Raw genomic sequence first — 15,958 nt, 5'->3', positions numbered from 1 at the left:
TAGACACGCTGAATTGTAAGGAGTCTTTAACATTTTCTTATGATCAAGGAATGTGTCTTAATAGATTAATATACAGTGGATACAAGCTATTCACATTTTCCAAAGATTTTGGATGGACGACCAAAAAGGAATGAGAAAGAAAATTTCAGGTAGATTCCAGTTGTTAATGAGTCTCTGGCCAGTCAGGTAAGACTGAGCTAAGAACAAGGTCAAGTTAAACCCACTGTGAGTTGTATCCTTGGTCACTGACTGGTTTCTCAATGTAGTCACTTCCTTGTTGTTCAGTAATGAGATGTAACATAGATATATCAGTGTTGTTGAGGATGAAGTGACATATATAAGGGCTTTGAACGTATAGAATATTGTACAAATGTAAAGTAAAGCAGGTATCTTCATTGAGACACATTTATTGACCCAGTTTCTGGCCAGATAAGTTGTAGTAGTACTTCACACTATACAGGCTGTAGGGGGCACCTGGAGATCGTGTTAAAGTGCAGATTTCAGTTTAGTAGACGGATGGAGGTGGGGAGGTGGAGCTGAGATTCTGTATTTCTAACAAGCTCCCAGGTGATGTCTGCATCCTTGGGCCACACTCTAACTAGCAATGGGTGAAAAAGTAGGGAAGATACATATAACTTTCCTTTGTTGTAGTCAATCATGTATGTGAATGAGTGTTGCTGAATGCACAATTTGATGGACAACAAAGTGTCATCCAAATATAAAGAGAATTCAATTCACATTTTAGAATAATAGGCCTTTCAGAGTTCTCCAGACAGATTTCCCTGTAAAGAACAAACAGCAGATAGGGAAAAACAGGAGAGGCAGAATTTACGAACCTGAATATTTCAGCAGGGAAGACTACATGTTTTTCTACTGAACTGCACCAAACACTACAACAGTACTAAACTCCCTATGTGTAAAATAATTAACCACTGAGCTATTGGTCCCTGATTTGTTCTCCAAAGCAAAATATGAGTTAACTTTATGCAGACCCACGTAAGTGTTTTTCACAATGTCTTTTTCCTTTCTGAACTTTCTAAAAGTCGAAAGTAGGGGGGACCAAGCCTGCCGGTGGTGATTTTGGAGAAGTCTTGAATTCAACTGCAAATGCTAGCGCCACATCCGCGGAACCTCTTCCAGAACAGACTCGGGAGGGTCCGTAAGGTCCTGCCTTTGTTCTGCTACCCACTGCCAGATGCTGCCAGCAAGACCCAAGCACATCTTGTCAATGTTCATTGCCGTGAATTCCCACCCCATGCACTTTTATTTAGCCTTACATATTTCTTTGACCAAATAGTCTGTGGATTGAACAAAATAAAAGTATCTTCACCTCTGTACTTGGGAAACACCCTTCAATGGGCATTTCAGGCCCTTTATTTAGGAAGCACCATTACAAAAATGTGTGTAGTATACCTGGGGGCCCTCACTAGAATGAAGTGAGTAAGCAGGTTATCATAACGGTGTTCCTACTTTACAAAATTGCTCTGGATTGGGGATGCTGGTTTGATCTTTGTTTTCTATGATTTTCTATTTTTCCTTTATGTACCTCTATGTATTTGATTTCTAACTAAAATTGTTCCTTTAAATTTTCTGAATCCTGGTTATTAAAAGTCTTGGCATAATTTTCTTTACCTCCAAAGAACTACCAGCTACAAAAATTATTTTTGAGTAGACACTGTTTTGGTGTAAGGTCATTTTATATCTTGCGTGTCTGAAGACACCAGACTAAGTAATCATTCTACATCCAACTTCTTAAGAGTTTTATAAGTGACGATATGTACAATAATCCAAACTCCTTAGTGACTGGAGAGTGGACCCCTCACATCCTTGGCACCATGTGACAATAATCATTTCAGTGTACTAGTACTTATGCCTCTTACATCAACCTATTTTTCACCAGATTAAATTTGAGTTTCAGAGTAAACTGTGTATTTACTTTGAGTCCAGCATATTGTATTATCAGTAGGCTGAAATAGGAACACTCATCAAATATTCAAAAGTCAGAAAGGTTTTAGATCTAGTTATACTTAAAAATGCTAAAATCAATCACATTAGGGGAAACATCCCTGTCTTCATTTAATTTAGCACCATTTAAAAAATAAGAAGCACACAGACTAGTGTTAAGTTGAAAAAAATTTACATGAAGAGGTTGGTGATAACTCCAGAGAATTTAATGCATTAATAAAAATCAACTCATTTCCTACCTATATGTTTTCAGTGTGTTAAAAATTATTAAATGATTCTATAGACATTGACCCCTACTTCAAAAACTGGGTGTCAGGGCCGAATGCACCAGAGCCTTTGGAAATATCTGCATTGAGGCAATGGTGCTCTGTTAATTCTAATAGTTACTTATTCATACCACTACCTTTTCCTTATACTGTATATGGATATGCCTACAATGCTGTATTTGTTATTTATCAAGTTGTGATTGTTTTATTATTGTTTATGCCAAATGTTAATTGCCAAGCTTGGAGTGACCTAAAGCATTTTTATAAAGCATGACTAGATTTACTTCAACATAAATTATCTTAGGAAATCGACATTTGAAAATGCCGTGTTGACTGTTATAATAAAAAAACATGATGCCTGTCTTACTAGAGCTTTTGTTAGCACTTTAGATACAACTGAAACTCTGCTCTATTACATGTGAAAAGCTTAATAAATTACATACACCAATAGTATAGGTCTCTATATTATTATGAGACCCATTGGTTGGTCTGGAAACAGCTTGTTGTATTAAATAGTCGATGGGTGTCTATGCTTTTTTTTTTTTTTTACCATCTGCTTTAAATCATTATACATATTATAAATTACTTCCTTATAGAGGATTTTAAGGCAAGGGTCATTGAAGCATTGTCCCAGAGGAGTGATCTGTTTTTTTAAAAAATAGAAATATTGTGGCTACTCAGCATAACCATTAAGTTATATTTTTCTGTCAACTATGTCATCTTTCAACTTTATCAAAATAACTTTTCATCATATTGTTTCTTAAGCATCCTGCCATTACTATCTTGTCAACAAGGCAAAATGGAGTAAGATGGCAGTATTTTTAGTTAAGTGAAATATCTTCAAGTCTCTTTAGCTTATGGGGAGAAGTGATGGAAATAGGTGTGGGAAGTAGGATGGGTGTATGTGGGTAATGACAATGGCTGTGAAAGAAGAAATCAGAATCACTACACTTAATCTATAAACGACTTAATCTACTATACAGTAAGTTGCCTCTTAAAAGTAGTCAAATGTAGAGGGAGGATGAATTTAGAAAAACAGACATGGTTTTAGAAAAATTATTCATAATGATCTTTGTGGAAGACTCAATGTCATGAGCTCACAGTTGCACTCTATTGTGTTTTGTTTGACACTTTAAGAAAACAGCAAATTGAGAGCAAATCTCAGATATTCAAGGATTCCAGAAGCATCTGAGAAAATAACCCCTGAAACTGTCATCTCCTAACAAAGGAATGTCTTTGGTTTATAGAGTTTGTGGGAAATAAAGCAAGAATTCTAATGCTATGAGACCAAAGTAATCAATGGAAGAGAGTAGAACACACTGGATTATCATCTTACTAACTCAAAGAAACAATTGAAATAGAGAAAAAGCGTGTTTAATTTGGAATCACTATTTCTGGATCTGTTCATCAAGAAGTGTACACTGTCTATTTCTCTTTTGTATAGTATTTGTAAACAATAAATATTCTATAATTTGGGTATGGGTCTTTATGTATTACCTGTCTATTGAGGAAAAATGTAACAACTTCTCTCCAGACCCTCCATGTCCTGGACATGGAAAAAACCATAGGCAGCTATCAAACAAAACAGAATCAGTGTATCAAACAAAACAGCCCTGACTGGTGTGGCTCAGTTGATCGTGCCATGTTCCACTAAGTGAAAGGTCTCTGGTTTGGTCCCTGGTCCGGGCATATGCCTGGGTGCAGGTTTGTCCCTGGTCAGGGTGTGTTCAAGAGGCAACCCATCAATGTTTCTCTCCCTCTCTTTCTCCTTCCCTTCCCCTGTAAAAATAGTCTTTTAAAAAAATAAACAAAAAAACCCTTAAAAGGTTATATGCTGACCACTGAGAGGCATTTGTCAGTGAGTACGTGCTGTGTGGGTCAGAGGTAATGCTGCATGAAGTCCTGTGTCACGATCACATACATTTATTCATTTATTTTTAAAAACAATTTTATTGAGGTATAATTGAAATACAAAAGGCTCAAATTTAAAGTGTACAGTTTGATGTTTCAACATATTTATATACTCATGAAACCATCACCAGTCAAGATAATGAACATATCTACTGTCCCCTTTACCAGTTTCCTTATGCCCTTTTGTAATCACTCCCTCCTGCTCTCTTCTACTTACCCCATCTGCTTTGTCTCTATAGATTAGTTTACATTTTCTAGAATTCCATATAAATTGAATCATATTGTAGACATTTCTTCATAACTCTTAAAACCCACATGACAAATCAGATTTTGCCCTTAGTGAGAAGACCATTAATTAGTGACTATCCCATTGTAGTTAGATTATAGGGACCATGGTGGGTGACAGTAAACATAAAAGCATTATCACTTTTAAGTAAACTTACAAACCTTAGACTTCACAATTTTCATGTTCTTCTGAAATCAAAATAATCCAAAATAACTCAATTTGGAAGCCACGAGAGGGCAGGGCCTGCATGTGCCTGTCACCTGCCAGGATTTCATATTTAAATAAATGCTATAGGTCAACTAAAATTCTTGCCAACTCTCGTATGTAACTTTGATGTTACTTAGGTTGGCTGGCAGTAATTATTTTAATGTGGTGGTTTTCCTAGAACACAGAATAAAACAAACAAGTTTGTTACTTGAATACTTTAGGTGGGTAGTATCTTTCACTTTAACACTCTCCATTTCAATGTGCTTTAAAGCCTCCCCCTTGGATTCTAGGCTTGAGTGTCTGTTATTTTCCAGTTTGACTATTTTCAGGAATTCCCTTCTTTCAAGTTCTTAAATGTTATTGCCTATCCTCACTCATCTTCTATTGGGTTGGCCAAAAAGCTCATTTGGTTTTTTTCCATAAGATGGCTCTAGTAGTGCTGAGTTGTCCTGAACTTCATTCAAAACAATTTTGTTAGATTGTATTGAGACAGCTGTCATATCAACGTGCACTTTGAAAAAAACATCAAAATTGGTGAATGTTTTTGTAGCCATTTTTAATATTGAAGATGGAAGAAAATACCCAACATTTTCAACAAATTATGCTTTATTATTTTAAGAAAGGTAAAAACGCAAATGAAATGCAAAAAAAAAATTTGTGCAGTGTATGGAGGTGGTGCTGTGGCTGACTGAACATGTCAAAAGTGGCTTGCAAAGTTCAGTGCTGAGATTTTTCACTGGATGATGCTGCACAGTGGGGTAGACCAGTTGAAGTCGATAGCGACCAAAGTGAGACACTGAGAACAATCAACTTTCTACCACACAGGATGTAGCCAACATACAGAAAATATCCAAATCAATAAAGTTATTGGTGAAAATGAAAAACGTGTTTTACTTTCTGGAAAAAATTAAACGATTTTTTGGCCAACCCAATATATATTATCTCCTTAATGGTCTTATTCATCTCTGTGGCTGAAAAGACAATCTAGAGTGACATTAATATCTCCCCAATGTATGGTTAGCTCTATCCTTTCTTCCAGGTTTTCATGCATGCTTCAGAAGCATGAATTTCTAATCACCTCCTGGTCATCTCCATTTAAGCCACTAGTAGCCACTATTTATTGAGTTTTCAGGAGGTGTTGGGCATTGTACAATACACTCATTTCCTTTGGTATTTTACTCAAGGGTGTGGCAGTGTCACCTTTTTAATATTTTTATTTATTTTTAGAGAGAGGAGAAGGGAGAGAGAGAGAGAGAGAAACATTATCAGTTGCCTCTTGTATACCCCCAGCCAGGAACCAAACCCACCACCTATGCATGTGCCCTGACCCAGAATGGAACCAGCGACCTTTCATTTTGTGGGATGAGGCCCAACTGACTCAGCCACACCAGTAGTGAAAGTGTTACGTTTTTATAGATGAGATCACAGCCAGGCCATGAACTATTTCCTATTCACTTTCCTTGCCATCAGCCATTACTAATATTTTTACAAAGCACAGTAACAATTTGCAAGCTATAGGGGAGGGTGTCAAACTCATTTTCACTGGGGGCCACATAAGCCTCATGGTTGCCTTCAAAGGGCTGAATGTAATTTCAACTCCTTAATAGTTAAGGAGTAGCTATATTTATACAGTCCTAAAATTATTTCAGCCCTTTGAAGGCAACTGCAAAGCTGACTGGGCCCCGGTGAAAATGAGTATGAAACCCCTGCTATAGGGGAAGAAAGAGGCCTGTTGTTAAAGAAGGTGTGGTTCAAGGGGTAGTGCAAGGTCAAAATCCCTAAGATGTCCTGAAGATGTTAAAGTGCTGCATCAGAGCTGATGTTACAGTTGGTGACTGACCAGGCACGGACAGTGTGTGGATATTACAGTTCCTCTTATTGACGCTTCTGACGCACTACCAAAGGCAGAGAACTTAGCATAACTTGAAATCAGTTGATATGAACTCACTCGCCACGTTAAAAACTTGAGGATTTGTCCCAAAATGCCTGTTGTCACAATCATCTGGCTGAGGTAGGAAAAGAACATAATAAATCTACTGAATTTAAGAGCGGGGGTATTACTAATCCCACTTATCCTGTAGACAGTGATGTAGTTAAGTTTACACACACTTCCTTAAATTTAACACAGGGTCTAATAACTTGGTTTTACAAGTGAGGAAACAAATTCACATTAAATTGGCTTGCCTGGGGTCAGGATTAGAGTCAGGACTAGAATTAAGCATTCTTAAGGTCACAGGCCAATGCTTGTTATAATTTACCACACTTTTCCCTGAAGGGAAGAAGGAAGTAGCAACAGAATAATGCAAAAATATCTTACCCAAGACTTCAGTAAAGGCCAAGGAAAATAAATGGTTTAAGTGCCAGGAAAATGGAACACACCTGGAATAAAATTTATCTTAAGCCCCTTACTGAATTTGTAAGGACTACCCTACAGTTGGCTAAGTCTGTAAGCACGTGATTCATACAGTTATGCACCATTCCAAGGTTAGTGTAGTTCTAGTGCTCTATATATTATCTGATTATACAATGGACAAGAACAAGATTACAGCAGGGATTATGGTCATACATAAAAATCCCTTCTGTCAAAGTACTTACTTGTAAGTGAATCGGAAAGGGTACTTGCCACCTTCCTCCAAAGTAACTAATTACATATAAATAATTGCATAACTAATATAAAATTGTTGGGTGGAAGATGGGGTGGATAGCTTGATTTGCAAAACTTTATGAAAGGTGTTTGGCTCAGTTTTGAAGAGTGTGGACTAATTCTGGGAATTAACATTGGCAAGAAAAGGGAGGAAAAATCACCAGTGAAGTGGGCTGGGAGGGGCTCTGGTAGTGCCTATTTAGGCACATTCTGAAATTTCTCAATTGCCTAAAAGATTATAGATTTGTATAGGTGACAAACAGGTCTCAGAAATATTAGTATTTTTTTAAGATTTTATTTATTTTTAGAGTAGAAGGGAAGGAGAAAGAGAGGGAAAGAAACATTAATGTGTGGTTGACTCTCGCTGGCCCCCAACTGGGAACCTAGCCAGCAACCCAGCATGTGCCCTGACTGAGAACCCCTCCGCAACCCTTTAGTTCACAGGCCCGCACTCAATCCACTGAGCCACACCAGCCAGGGCACACATATTAGTATTTTTGTGAGGTGGGTGGACTAAAGGCAGACAAGGCAAAGACAGATAAATTGAATCCAGGATTTCACAAATGTATGAAAAGGGATCAACCATCCAATAGCAAAATTCCTGCCCTCAGAGAATTTACAAAGGGGGTACAGAAGCTGAACAAAGCTTAATATGTCAACTATATGACATATTAAGAAGTGCAAAATGGAATAGAGAAAACCGGGGGAGCACCATAGTATGTATTTTTGGTTCCAATTAAGACCTGAAGAGCGGTGGGGGATGAGTCTAGCGCCTACCTGGGGCGCACGCGAAGGCGGAGGGACCAGCGAGCGTAGTAGCATTACAGAACTTACAGCAGGACAAGGCCCATGGGATGCCTGGGAGGGCGAAATTCCTGGGGCGAAAAACGCTTTCCCCCTAAACTAAGCGGATGTCTGCCAGAAGTGGACCGTTAGTTAATGACTTAAGTCTTCCCATGTTACCGTACCTCGCCTCCAGCTCCGAATACGCGCTGACTGCGCCTCGCCGACTGCACCTTGCCGGCCGCTCGTTAGTGCTTTGCGGCAGGTGGGCGGAGCTTCCGTTACTCCACCCGTGACCTGACGGAGAGTTTAAAGGTCAAAGGTTGTAGCTGGAGCTGTCATGGCGGCGCTGTGTCGGACCCGTGCCTGCACTTCCGAGAGTCATTTCCTGCGCTTGTTCTTCTTCTCTCGGCAATGTCGAGGCGCAGGTACTGAGAATGGCTCCGGAAGCGAGAGTTCTGAATTCACGGAGTGTAGAACGCACGCAGGCGGCTTCGCGAGCGCTCTGGAGCGGCAATCGGAGCTGCAGCACCAGCAGGAGCTTGGGCGGAAGAGGGTAAGACGCAGGTGCTGTGCCAGAGACGCGGCAGGCGGGAAGGGAGTAGGGCGGAACCCGGCGTGGGTAGGTGCGGCCCTGAGTCGGGCGGGCCCTGACTTAAGCGGCGGAGCCGGGAGTCTGGAAGGAGCGGGGCTTTGGGGGGGTGGGGCTGAGATACTGGGCGGGGCCTGGCGTAGGGATTGGAACGCGGATCGGGGGTGCTTTTTGGCCCACTGGCCGCTTGGAACTGGGGACGTGGTTGCTGTTTTTCCTCCTCTTGTTCTTTTGTGCGGTATTTACATATGAACCTGCCTCGTCCACACTCTTTTGCTCGTGTCTTCCTTGAGGCAATATGGGGCGAATGTGACTCACACCGAAGAGGCTGCTGAGCTCTCTGCTTGTCTTGTTTTGGACTGTAGCTCCAGTGTGGTGCCTAGTGCAATTCAGTGGATAGGTAAATGAGAGAACTACTGTCTTTATGAACTTGAGCAAAACAGTTTAACCTGTCATTGTGCCTCACTTCTCTGTAAATGACTTTTAAAAATTCCCATCCGATTCAGACAATACTTTTATAAAGTACAATAGAATTGGTAGATAAAAGAAATGGAAGAAATAGATATAAATGCAAGCCAGATTTTTAAAAATTATTAGATTCAGCGTACGTAAAATTAGATGTCTGGCACTATTAAGTTACATGAAAACAGTATCTCTACGTACCTCCTTGGGGACCAGTACCAAACAGTTCACAGACTGGTAGTGTCCTGGATTATAGGGAAAAAAAATACCTGGCATCTAGCACAGTGCTTGACCCTTAGTGGGCTCTCAGTAAGTGTTTGACAAATGAGTGAATGAATAAATTGTACACATAGTGCATGTTTGAACTTCAAAAACAGTTTTATAAATGGAAATAGTACAGGTTTGAACATATCAGTTGTGAGCTCATCCAGAATAATAATTGATCAAAACAATTAGAGTAATAGGATAAATGTAAATACTTTTGATTTTAATGTTAATTGGAAATGTTCAGTGCTTTTTTGACTTTGTGTATTTGTGATGAGAAATATGAACAGTTATTAGGTGTAGAGAGATTCAACTTTATGAAAAAAACTTTCACTTTATTTTTTTTTAAATCCTCACCTGAGGATATATTTATTGATTTTAGAGAGAGAGGAAGGGGGAGAGAGAAACATCGATGTGAGGGAGAAATATCGAAATATCGATAGGTTGCCTCCCATGCATGGCCAACCTGGGATGGATCTTGCAACCTAGGTATGGGCCATGACCAGGGATCAAAACTGAAACCTTTTGATGTATGGGACAATGCTCCAGCTAACTAAGCCACCTAGCCAGGTATTCACTTTACTTTTTGAAGTTTCTTGTGCTGTTTAATTGACAAGTATTCTTGGGATGAATAAAGTTCATCTCTATTGTGTGCTCAGGATTTTTGAAAAATTAATTTTACAAAGCAATATTTGCTTACTTTAAAAAATTTAAATAGCATTGATGGTTATTATGGGAAGTGTTAAAGTCCCCTTTTCTCTTTTCCTCATTTTCTCAAGACTGGAGGGTATATTTTATAAAGTGCAACTTTTAGAGATTTTATATATGCACATATAAATATAAGCTAATTAAATACAAGTAGTCGTACTTAAAAATGCACAAATTGGTTGGTACAGTTTTGAACTATATTATTATTGTTTCAGAGTGTAAGCTCTGGATTCGGACAGTGCTGGTTTCAATTATGGTCTGTCAGTGGATGTGTGTACCCATTGATTTAATTCTTATCCTTAAAGTACAGACTTATGTGTCTATATGTATGCCTCAGAAATAAGTGATATTCAGTAAGAGCCAAGCAAATTATCCTTTAAAGGAACTTTTTTCTGCAGGTAGGAATTTAATCAAGGACAGTTCATGAATTCCTTATCTCAAATTTCTGTGATGTTACTACTTAAAAGGATATCAAATTTATTTATTTTTTTAGCTGTGAATGACATATTTTTTTATTGTTGTTCAAGTACAGTTGTATCCATTTTTACCCCTTCCCCCAAATCCCCCAGTCCCTGCCTCCCACCCTCGAACATAACCCCTTTGACTTTTTCCATGTGTCCTTTATACATGCTCCTTGATGGCCCTTCCCCTATAAACCCTCTCTCACCTCCTGTCTGGTCACTGTCAGTTTGTTCCTTATTTCCATGTCTCTGGTTCTAGTTTGCTCATTTGTTTGTTTTGTTGATTAGCTTCCACTTGTACATCACATCGTATGGTATCTGTCTTTCACCACCTGGCTGATTTCACTTGAATTGCCACCGAAAACTAAAAATGGAACTGCCTTTTGACCTGGCAATTCCACTGCTGGGATTATACCCTAAGAATCCTGAAACACCAATTCAAAAGAACCTATGCACCCCAATGTTCATAGCAACACAATTTACAATAGCCAAGTGCTGGAAGCAACCTAGGTGCCTATGAATAAATGAGTGGATCCAAAAACTGTGGTACATTTACACGATGGAATAGTGTGCAGCAGAAAGAAGGAGCTCCTACCCTTTGTGACAGCATGGATGGAACTGAAGAGCATTATGCTAAGTGAAAAGGATGTCAAATTTAAATGACATGACGTATTCCATTGTTTTGTGCAGAGGGATGCCCTCTTTCCATGCTCACTTACCCACTTTTCTTTTCCTTTGCTTCATTACCTTTAATATTGGTTTATGCATCTGTCTTCAACTAGTTCCCCACACACCCCCCTACCCCCAGGGTAAGGGCCAAGTTCTTTTCATTTCTGTAACCAACAAAACATGTATAGAGGACTAGTAAAAGATATGTATTTTAAGTCTGTTAGCTTTCTGTCTTTTTTTTAATTTAATTTATTTTTTTAAAGTGTTTTAGAACCGTTAACCCTCTTAGGTCTGTGGAGATTTGTAGAACCTGTTAAACTGAGAGCTGTGCTGTAGCTGATCACCCATCCATCGTACAGCCACAAGGTGGCAATAATTGAGCAAAGAATTGGTTTTCTACTATATGAGTATTACTGTTTCTTAAGGGTAGAGGATGGCATATTACTCTTCAGCACAGTGAAAAAATGATTTGCAAGAGTGTTTAAGGCCACACAATAGAACATTTTATTGTTTTAAGATGGAGGATAACATTTTACTATTTTAGCTTATCTATGTAGAATATTGATGTTACAAGACAGTTTATAGTTTCATTTTAGTGATATATTAAATAGACTTTATGCAAATATTTTTAAAATGTTACTTTTAATTTTATCATGAATATTTTTATTGGCATTTTTTACTTCAAAATGCTGGAATATTCCAGACCAGAGAATTTTTAACAGGTATTTTATATTTTCAGAATACTGGGAAAACCCAAAACTACAGTTTATTTACTGGATTTGTTTCACTATAAGGTGGAAAAGTCTCATATTTTTAGTGTAAGTTTTAAGTGTGCTAAGTTAATATAGTGGTAATATCATATAGTTTTATTTAACACTGTTTTCATACTAGTATTATATTGGCAACTTTAAAAATTATACCCATATTTGAAAAACTTACATGTAAAGGAATGTTGAAAACTTTTCTGGTTTTAACCATGGTGCCTCTGGTTTTACATTAGGGGATTCTAGGAGCCTTATTTCTGAGTTAGTAATAAAAATCTTCTGAAATCTTCAGTATCATAGTGCAATCTAACATTTCAAAGCATGTTTAAAGGAAATGACCAGTTAATATAAAGACAGTGAAAGAGTGTGTTGAAGTAGATATAAATCTCTAGGGAAAGTAAGTTTTTACCAATACCAATAAAATGCTTATAAATAATACTATACCTTTCTAAAGGAGAAGAATGAAAATATTCTGCATGTATTTGTTTCATGTGTAGTCATATGATTTGATTATAAACAATCAGACTCTTATGACTTCTCAGATCAGCATTAGGTTTTAGTATTTATATATCTTTCTTAAGTCTCGCTTTTGCTCAGTAATCTCACTCCCTCCTTTTAATGTGTTTGGATTTTGTTTTACTTTGTTTTTTTCTAAAGCCACATTAAATTTTTCTTGTAATTATATTAAATTTTGTAACACGATTATAACTCTTAGGTTTATTTTGACTGGCATTAAATAACAGGAAATAAAGGAAATCCACATTTGAGTGGAGCCTGGTTTGTAGGGATTTGGGAATAAAATTCAACAGGGTTGATTCAGTTTAAACCTTTGGAAACTCTGGTGTTTGCAATGGACAGAGGATGAATGGTAGACACTCTGCCCAGGAGTAGGTGACTCAACAAGTCCCCTGACCTAGTTGAGATGTTGTGTTCTCCCAAGGGAAATAAGTGCACACTGAGGCAGAGAGTATTGATCCCAGAGAAATTAAAACCTACAGTGCTTTCGTATAAAGAGCTATTCACAAATGTTCTTAACGGTTTTACTTGTAATAGCCCAAACTGGAAACAGCCCGGATGTCCTTCAGCTGAGCAATGGTTAGACAAACTTTGGTCCATCTGTACCATGGAATACTACTTGGCAATAAAAAGGAACAAGCAATTGATACACATCAGCTTGAATGACTCTCAAGGGAATCACGTTGGGTGGAAAAGGCAGTAAACAAAGGGTTATGTTTTATATCATGTGATTCCATTTGAGTAACATTCTTGAAATGACAGAATCATAGAGATGGAGAACAGATCAGTAGATGTTAGGGAAGAGGAGATAGCAGAAGGGAGATAGAGAGCTTAAAAGGACATCGCAAGGTGTCCTTATGGTGCTGGAACTATCCTGCAACAGGGTGGTGGTGGTGAATGCAGGAACCTCCACATGTGATGAAATTGTATAAAAACTGGTGAAATCAGTTTCCTGTGTCTTACAAGATGTTACCATTGGAAGAACTGGGTAAACGGTGTAGGGGTTTTCCATGTATTATTTCTTAAAATTGAGTATGTATTTACAATGGTCTCAAAATAGAAAGTTTAATTTTTAAAAAATCATTTCATTAGTCTGTCAGGTCCAGCATTGAAATGACCAGTGAATTCTGTAAGCCTAAGCCCATTTTCCCACATCATTTCCTGTAAAATGATTTCTTTGGTTAGAGGCAATGCTGTGCGGAGTACTATAACAACGAATACAAAATTCTCTGTTTATGAATAGTGCTTTTGATAGAAGCTTTGTGGGCAGGGAAGGCAAATCCATGTTCAGAGTATCTATTCCAGTGATAATACATTCATTTAGAATGGTCCTATGTAAATCAACCTGCCACCTGGTGGCTGGCTGATTGTTCCAGAGAGTGATGTTATATTGGAAGCTTAGTACTGGTCTGTGTTCTTGGCACTTGGTCATTTAGCAGTGTTGGTAGCCAGATCAACCTGGGCAAGTAGAAGTCATTGTTTCTAAATCCACACAAGCTCCATCCCACAAAAATTCAGGGTCCTACCACCATGGTGATATTTCTAGTTGGACAATGGTCTGGGACATGTTGAGGTACCCTCTGACTTCTAAAACAGAAGCACATCCCCGCTGCCATGACCACTTTGTTCTTGAACCCATGTGTGAGGGACAGGAATAGCTAAGGAAAGAGGTTGACTGACATCTACAGGACTGGTTACCATGTCCCCCAATTATTAAAATTCCTCTCTGCTGAAAAAATCATTCACATATGACTCATTTATTTTCTCACTTTGTGTCGATTCATAGAGGTCTGTTTATATGTCTTTCCCAGACAGTCTTGTCATCCGTTTTCTAATCATGTTCCTCATAAATCCCTGACCATCCAGCAAAATCATTAGTCACTTCACACAAATCAGCATAAATCTATACTTTAGCCATGTATTTGTCCAGGCAAAAGGATCACTTGGGTGCACTGCTCAACATTCTGCCCACTGGGAAGCTATTCCTTCACCACTGTCCTACCGGGCTGTCGCAGCTCTGCCCTGTGAGTCTCCTGGAGAGGTCTGTTAGAGTCTCCATTCTGCGTTTGTATGGGGCACACGCTTCCAAGCACCACCACATGTGCCAGGTTGTAAATGCCAAGCAGTAGAATAGCTTGTCGGGTGGCCTGGACCTGTTGCAGAGCCATGTCTTGTTCTGGGCCCCACTCAGAATTGGCAGCTTTTTGAGTTGGTAAAGTTGGAGAAGCATGTTCAAATAAGGTATTTGTCGCCTCCAGAATTCAAAGAGACCCACTAGAGCCCTGGCTGAGTGGCTCAGTTAGTTAGAGCATTGTCCTGTACACAAAAAGGCTGCAGGTTTGATCTCTGGTCAGGGCACATGCCTAGGTTGCAGGTTCAATCCCTGGTTGGGGTGTGGAGAGGAAGCAACTGATCCACGTTTCTTTCTCACATCAGTGTCTGTCTGTCTGTCTCTCTCTCTCTCTCTCACATTCTCTCTCCCTCACTTTCTAAAATCAGTAAACATATCCTTGGGTAAGGATTTAAAAAAAAGAGAGAGACCCACTAGGCATTGAGCTTTTTTCTAGTGGTAAGAAAGGGTATCCCAACATAACCCAGACCACTGGCCCCAGGAATGTCATCAAGGCCTGGCATTTTTGTGGGGTTTATTTCTCATCCTCTGGCATACTTGACTTACCATGTGTCTAGAATAGTTGCAGTTTTCTTATTCCAGGCTCAATCAGCATGTGTAGTGGACCAGCATGATGTCCCGTGGAATGGAGTAGCCATCAAAGTCCTTGTAGACGATGTTGTGACATAGAGCTGGAGAATTTGTATAACCATGAGGTATATAGTTATTACTTGCAGGTCTAGGAAAAGAAAGCATTTGTTAGATCAGTTATTGCCTATCAGGTGCTGGGGGGGATATTCGATTTGCTCTAGCTATGAAATCACATCTGGAATAATAGCTGCAACTGCAATTGTCACTTGATTAAGTTTATGATAGTAAATTGTCCTTCTCTAAGAACATCTTTTCTGCAGGGCCACATAAGCAAGTGAATGGGCATGTGGTGGGAATCCCCCCACACGGCACCTTCACGTCCTTGTGGCACTAATTGCTGCAGTGCCTCCAGGAATGCAGTGTAGCCTTCAATGTAGTTATTCGGTAGGCGGGGAATTCTAGGGTCTTCCACTTGGCCTTTGCTACCTTAATAGCCCTCCCTCCATAGATAAGGGCACAGCTTTTCTCTTTTCCTCTTCATACTTGCTCCTTCTTTGACTTCACATGACAATGATGACTTTTCCAGCACTTTGGCAGCACAGTTTTGCCATATCATATTCTAACCCCTTCATTTCCAGTTTCTTTCACTTGCAGGTATAGTGGGTTGGCCAAAAACTTGTTTGGTTTTTCCATAAAATGCCTCTAGTAGTGCTTAGTTATCTTTAACTTCATAGGGAACAATTTTATTAGATTGTATAG

General features: G+C 39.0%; 2 protein-coding genes and 1 long non-coding RNA gene across 10 annotated transcripts in view; 2 read left to right on the top strand and 1 right to left on the bottom strand.

Annotated features, from left to right (window-relative positions):
- The window catches only part of TPD52 (tumor protein D52), an 86,273-nt gene extending 82,565 nt beyond the window's left edge, over positions 1-3,708 (top strand). For all 8 annotated transcript variants that reach the window (XM_053930028.2, XM_053930027.2, XM_045186142.3 and 5 more), the window contains one exon: positions 1,044-3,708. In XM_053930028.2, the coding sequence (XP_053786003.1) occupies positions 1,044-1,163 (120 nt within the window). In that variant the 3' untranslated portion in view covers positions 1,164-3,708. The remainder of the gene's footprint in view (positions 1-1,043) is intronic.
- Positions 1-8,393, bottom strand: part of LOC128781522 (uncharacterized) — a 37,161-nt gene extending 28,768 nt beyond the window's left edge. Inside the window, exon 1 of the long non-coding RNA XR_008427516.2 lies at positions 8,248-8,393. This is a non-coding gene — a long non-coding RNA (uncharacterized lncRNA). The remainder of the gene's footprint in view (positions 1-8,247) is intronic.
- Positions 8,391-15,958, top strand: part of MRPS28 (mitochondrial ribosomal protein S28) — a 97,635-nt gene continuing 90,067 nt past the window's right edge. The window contains exon 1 of the mRNA XM_024578342.4: positions 8,391-8,618. Coding sequence (XP_024434110.2) covers positions 8,403-8,618 — 216 coding nt within the window. The 5' untranslated portion in view covers positions 8,391-8,402. The remainder of the gene's footprint in view (positions 8,619-15,958) is intronic.

This window comes from Desmodus rotundus, chromosome 8, assembly GCF_022682495.2.
Source record: "Desmodus rotundus isolate HL8 chromosome 8, HLdesRot8A.1, whole genome shotgun sequence".
Taxonomy (NCBI): domain Eukaryota; kingdom Metazoa; phylum Chordata; class Mammalia; order Chiroptera; family Phyllostomidae; genus Desmodus; species Desmodus rotundus.
Note: the sequence above shows the minus strand (reverse complement) of the source record. Positions and strands in the feature narration are given on the sequence as shown.